At 38.8% G+C, this 6,245-nt stretch overlaps 1 protein-coding gene across 1 annotated transcript in view; it reads right to left on the bottom strand.

The window, feature by feature from the left end:
* Positions 1 to 1,406: 1,406 nt before the first annotated feature.
* The window catches only part of SLC16A4 (solute carrier family 16 member 4), a 39,286-nt gene continuing 34,447 nt past the window's right edge, over positions 1,407 to 6,245 (bottom strand). Inside the window, exon 9 of the mRNA XM_065548192.2 lies at positions 1,407 to 3,800. Coding sequence (XP_065404264.1) covers positions 3,619 to 3,800 — 182 coding nt within the window. The 3' untranslated portion in view covers positions 1,407 to 3,618. The remainder of the gene's footprint in view (positions 3,801 to 6,245) is intronic.

The following is a 6,245-nucleotide window of genomic DNA, read 5'->3' as shown; positions in this document are numbered from 1 at the left end:
CCTAAGTTACCAATAGGATTGAGACAAAGGCATTATAGGTAAAGTTTAGTGTATCTTTGTCCTGTAAATGATTATTTATATCTATACTGCATTTGTGTTTGATAAGTATAGCCAATGAACTATTCAAATATTTGAGTACATATTATGTATTGGACATTATTCTAGATCTTGGGAGTAAATTTGTGAAGAAAAAAGAGACGTGTTTCTCTTTTCTCATGGAGCTTACAGTCTGGTGGAAGAAAGGAGATGATAAGCTATAAATTAGGGCCTTTAGGCTCCAGATAAAGGTTTGGATTGTATTCTAAATGCTGATTGCTATGGGAAGCCGTTGTAGGTTTTAAGCAGAAAGTGATAGGATTTGATCAAGATTTGACTACCTGTCTGAGGAAAATAATAAATTTCCTTCAAATGCCAAAGAAAATAAGTTATTAACATTTCACAGATTCTCTGTCAGACTGTAAATATGTTCCTGTTCAGAGATCAGTACTGTTCTTTTATTTAAATACAGTAATAAAGGTTTTATTTCTTTTTAGGGCTCATAATTGTTGACCATCCTGAACTTTCAAAGCAGTCTTCCTTCTGAAGATGCCTCATTTTCTGAACATGCCGCTTTGTATTTTCTGCTTTCAATAAACTGTCGTAACAGTTTCCACTGTAGTCATATATAGACTGATATAACACACTGACTATGCTTTCTATATTTCATAACTTGCAGTTTTTCTAGTGATATTTAACCAAACACCCTTGCTAAAAAATAAATTAGAGGGTCTTTTTGTGAAATGGCTGTTATCCTATGCAAATAAGATACATGTGTGTATATAGTTTTTAAGTGCTGAATTTATCTGACCTTTCTCAGGTAACCAGCAGATTCCTTTTTATCTAGGAAAAGGACTTAATGAAAAATTTTTATGCTTAAGCATAAGTTATTATACCAGTGTCTGCAATATAATTATTATTACAGGCAGAATTAACACTTTGGGTTGCTGTATACATGTATATTTTTGATTACACAGTTTAAGACCTATTGGGAATATTAATGTTTCATAAAATTGATTTGCATTTTAGCATATAGAAATTGACTATCAGGCCAGGTGTGGTGGCTCACGCCTGTAATCCCAGCACTGTGGGAGGCCAAGGTGGTTGGATCATGATGTCAGGAGTTTGAGACCAGCTTGGCCAATGTAGTAAAACGTGTCACTACTAAAAATACAAAAAATTAGCTGGGCATGGTGGCACGTGCCTGTAATCCCAGCTACTCAGGAGGCTGAAGCAGGAGAATTGCTTGAACCCGGGAGGTGGAGGTTGCAGTGAGCTGAGATCACGCCATTGCTCTCCAGCCTGGGTGACAGTGTGATACTCTGTCTGAAAAAAAAAAAAAAACATTGCCTATCAGGCTGGGCGCTGAGTCTTGCACCTGTAATTCCAGCACTTTGGGAGGCTGAGGCGGGAGGATTGCTTGAGTCCAGTAGTGCAAGATCGTATATCTTAAAAAAAAAAAAAAAAAATTGAGTATCACAAGATTTATGTAGCTCCCAAGATAAGTATCTTTCTTCTTTTTTTTTTTGGGATGGAGTCTCGCCTGTTGCCCCGGCTGGAGTGCAATGGCGTGATCTTGGCTCACTACAACCTCTGCCTCCTGGGTTCAGGCAATTCTGCCTCAGCCTCTGGAGTAGCTGCGATTACAGGTGTCTGCCACCATGACCGGCTACTTTTTTGTATTTTTAGTAGTGACGGGGTTTCACGATGTTCACCAGGCTAATCTTGAACTCCTGACCTCGTGATCTGCCCGCCTTGGCCTCCCAAAGTGCTGGGATTACAGGCATGAGCCACCGCGCCCAGCCTATGATAAGTATCTTAATATATATGCCATTTGTGTATATTCTTTATGTACAGAAACACTTCAGTAAACTAGACCCCTTAATTGGAATTTTTCTGCATTCTATGGCAGACGTTCAACTCTGGCTGTACAGTGGAATCACTGAGGAACTTTAATACCGATGACTGGGGCCCCCTCTCAGGGATTCATATAAATTGATCTAGATTGAGTGGGTTTCTGCAAAGGCCCAGGTTTGTTTTCATTTTGTTTTAAGTGCTCCCAGGTGATTGTAATGTGCAGTCAGGGCTGAGAACCACTGCTCTAGAGACAAATTTTATACCTACAAACGCACACAATCAGCCTTTTAAGGATTGTTTGAAAATCAAAACACAAAACTTTGAGAATGTAATTTGGGTTCAGTACAGTATGTATATTGCCCAGTCTTCTAGAATCTGTTATTGAAAGTATGGTGCTCAGACCAACAGCATTAGTCTCAGCTGGAAGCTTATTAGAAATGCAGAATTGCAGGGCCTTACCCCAAACCCACTGAATGGAACAAGATCCCCAGGTGATTTGTACATATATTAAAGTTTGAGAAGCAGTACTTTAGATGTAGATATAAATGTTCTGTGTGATAAAAATTGATAATTAGAATCTTCTTCCATGTGCATAGGATTCTCAGATTTGTGCATTAGTCAATGTCATTTACTGTAAAGCATTTTAAAAAATACTTTCAACAAGAAAAGTAGAACAAAAGAGTTCTTATGTAGTGAGCCTCAGGTGACCAGAAAATTACCAGAGGTCTCTGTCACTAAGACAGGGAAAAGCCTATCCTAGTTGGTTGGTTCTTGATTACTTTGTGATGCTTTTCTCTTTTCTTGCCTTCCAGTTCTATCCTTGTCACCTCTCTTCATTATGAGATAGAAAATGTTACTTTTTTACAAGTACAGGTGTGAATATTGGAGACACTCTGCTAATAGGTGCCCCAGGATTTAGGAAATTTGGTAGTGGTAGGTTTAGAGCTTTCTGTGAGGGGATAGAAATGGGCAGAATTGAGGAATGGTTCCCAATTGCCTTTGTTTCTTAAGTGTAATATACTAACTTCATAAATCAATTTTCCTTACATAACAATTTTCCTTACATAACAAGAATCAAATACCTATTAAAGTACACAGTGACAAATAATGTAGTATTAAGATTCATATGTATTAAAAGGAATGGTTCAGTATGAATGCTCAGAGACAAATAATGTATTAAGATTCATATGTATTAAAAGGAATGGTTCAGTATGAGTGTTGAGATAGTACTCTAAATTTGCAGTGTATCAAATTAGGTTCAGGAATGATATTTTTACTTTTTTTTTGAGACGGTGTCTCACTCTTGTCACCCAGACTGGAATGCAGTGGTACAATCTCAGCTCACTGCAACCTCCACCTTCAGGGCTTAAGTGATCCTCCTGTCTCAACTTCCCAAGTATCTGGGAAGCACGACTATAGGTGTGTGCCACACTGGGTAATTTTTGTATTTTTATCAGAGACAGAGTTTCACTATGTCACCCAGGCCGGTCTTGAACTCCTGGACTCAAGCAGTCCACCTGCCTCAGCCTCCCAAAGTGCTAGAAATACAAGCATGAGTCACCGTGCACGGCCAGGAATGACTTTTTTTTTTATTTTTGAGACACAGTCTTGCACTGTCGTTCAGGCTGCAGTGCAGTGGCATAATCTTGGCTCACTGGGCTCACTGCAGCCTTCGCCTCCCAGGTTCAGGTGATTATCCTGCCTCAGCCTCCCAAGTAGCTGGGACTACAAGCGCGAGCCACCACGCCTGGATAATTTTTGTATTTTTAGTAGAGATGGGGTTTCGCCGTGTTGGCCAGGCTGGTCTTGAACTCCTGACCTCCTGCCTCGGCCTTCCAAAGTGCTAGGATTACAAGCATGAGCCACTGCACCTGGCCTGATACTTTTAATGTGTACGTTTTTCATACCTAGAGGCACATGAAGAGATAAAAATAATGTTTAAATTTTTATGATAAAAGAATCTCAAATACATTCACCAAGCAACCATGTGGATATCAATTGAAAAATTGCAGTCAGATTATTTCTTAAATCCCACAATTGTAAAATTTCTAAATTGGTATATGTGACTTAGAGGGAATTTTTTTCATCAAGCACAACAACGCCAACGTCTCTAGAAAACTTTTCAAAGATTCATTTGTAATTTATAGATTTATCCTAGAAATGAGAGGTTTTTAGTGGAGACTTAACCTATGTCATCATTTCTCCTGACAAATTGCATTTGTGAAGTTTACTCTTTGCAGTGCTGTAACCTTACTGAAAGTTCATTCCACAAAAGGAATGGATTCATCTGCACTTTAAGGTTTAGTGATTGAAACTACTTTATATTTATAATGTATGAGTGCTTTTTTCATTTAATGTAGTGGTTTAAAAGTGTTTTGGACCTTCAGAGACACCCTCTCTTCTGTTTACTGCTCCTTAATTTTAGTAAAGTCTGAAGCCCTAATAAAAATTTTTTTTAACATGGGGTATTGGATCTCCCTCCTCAATTTTTTTTTAAAGCCAATTTTAAAGGCAGCATTTCTAAGTACAGTAATTGGTTAAACATCTTTTTTCCTCCTGGGTTTCTTTTTAGGAACTACTGACAAAAACCTATAGTCGACTTTGGGATCTGACTTTATTATTCAGCAACTCAAAGATGAGTTCTAATTGGCAGACTTCTGGCACTGGCACTTGTCCTCCTGTTTCTATAGAAACTGGGTTGGAAGTCAGAGCTGCACAAAGGGAAAGGGTAAGTTTCTTTTAATTCCATATTTATAAACCCGTATCTTATTAACTGTGACATGGTGTCAGTTTTCACATAAGAATATACATCCTCGAACTAGAACTCAAATCTGTACTACTGATTTTCACTTGAGTGGCAACTGACATCAAGTCACTAAATGTAATAGGAGGGTTTAAATATGGATTTATTTTTCTTGTGACTGACTTCACATTTCTTGAAGCAGTGAACTCAATGTCATAATTCTCACTTTCAGCTATTTTTAATTTGGGGGTCATAAAATTGGTTTTTATTATCTTAGATCTTATTCTGTTGTACTTTTCTGGTAAATGAAAATTGGAAGGACATTTTGAAAGTCTGCATGAATTATAAATTTTGTTGTAGCGAAGTCTCATTCTTCTTTCCATTATAAAGTACTATACTACTGATCAGTTTTTTTAGTCTCTCTACTCTCTTAGCCAAGCAGGATGAGTTCGTCTGTTGGTGCACATACATTTGTTTTCATCCAGGCAGACACCCATTATTTGTAGAACCTAAGACACCTGCCAGTTGGTGAGTCATCTTATTGCTATGGCTTCAGAGGACTGCTGTATAGCTGGAGTATTTAGGCTTGAAATTGTTGAATTAGGTATGATAAGCACATTCCTTTGATTTACAGGTTGCCATATATAAATAACTTATATTGAACCGTGACTAGTTTTGAGATAGTGGAAGGCAGGCAGTATTTGCTGTTGCTCTTTAAAAGTTGTCTCACTTGGCCGGGCGCGGTGGCTCAAGCCTGTAATCCCAGCACTTTGGGAGGCCAAGACGGACGGATCACGAGGTCAGGAGATCAAGACCATCCTGGCTAACATCGTGAAACCTCGTCTCTACTAAAAAATACAAAAAAAACTAGCCGGGCGAGGTGGCGGGCACCTGTAGTCCTGGCTACTCAGGAGGCTGAGGCAGGAGAATGGCGTAAACCCAGGAGACGGAGCTTGCAGTGAGCTGAGATCCAGCCACTGCACTCCAGCCTGGGCGACAGAGTGAGACTCTGTCTCAAAAAAAAAAAAAAAAAAAAAAAAGGTTGTCTCACTTACTTCCTTGGTCCTGGCATACTGCCTTTAAGGGATGGACTTCTTTTTTTCCTGATAAAAGACGTAAGATTGGTTGACACAAGTCAAAGGGTGGAACACCTTGCCATTACTTCTGCTCAATTTGTCACTTTAAAAATAGTTTAGAAAGTAAAACCTGGAAGCTTGTCAATAGGAAAAGTAAACTCATTTTTAAAAATTTCTTTCACAAGGCAAATAATGCCTTAAAGTGAATTCTCTTTTTTAAATTTTAATTTAATCTACTCTGATGAATTCTCATTAAAAGTGTTGTATGCCTCCTTTGTTGATTTCTGTTTTGCTCATTAGTGCTTGCACGAGGTAAAAATAGAAATGAATTTGTGGATTTTTTTTTTTGTTTGGAAGGTGGCTAGAAAATACTTTAGTCTTGGCCGGGCGCGGTGGCTCAAGCCTGTAATCCCAGCACTTTGGGAGGCCGAGACGGGCGGATCATGAGGTCAGGAGATCGAGACCATCCTGGCTAACCCGGTGAAACTCCGTCTCTACTAAAAACTACAAAAAACTAGCCGGGCGAGGTGGCG

The sequence above is a fragment of the Macaca fascicularis genome, chromosome 1 (genome assembly GCF_037993035.2).
Source record: "Macaca fascicularis isolate 582-1 chromosome 1, T2T-MFA8v1.1".
NCBI classification, from domain to species: Eukaryota; Metazoa; Chordata; class Mammalia; order Primates; family Cercopithecidae; genus Macaca; species Macaca fascicularis.
This window is presented reverse-complemented; position numbering and strand designations above follow the sequence as displayed.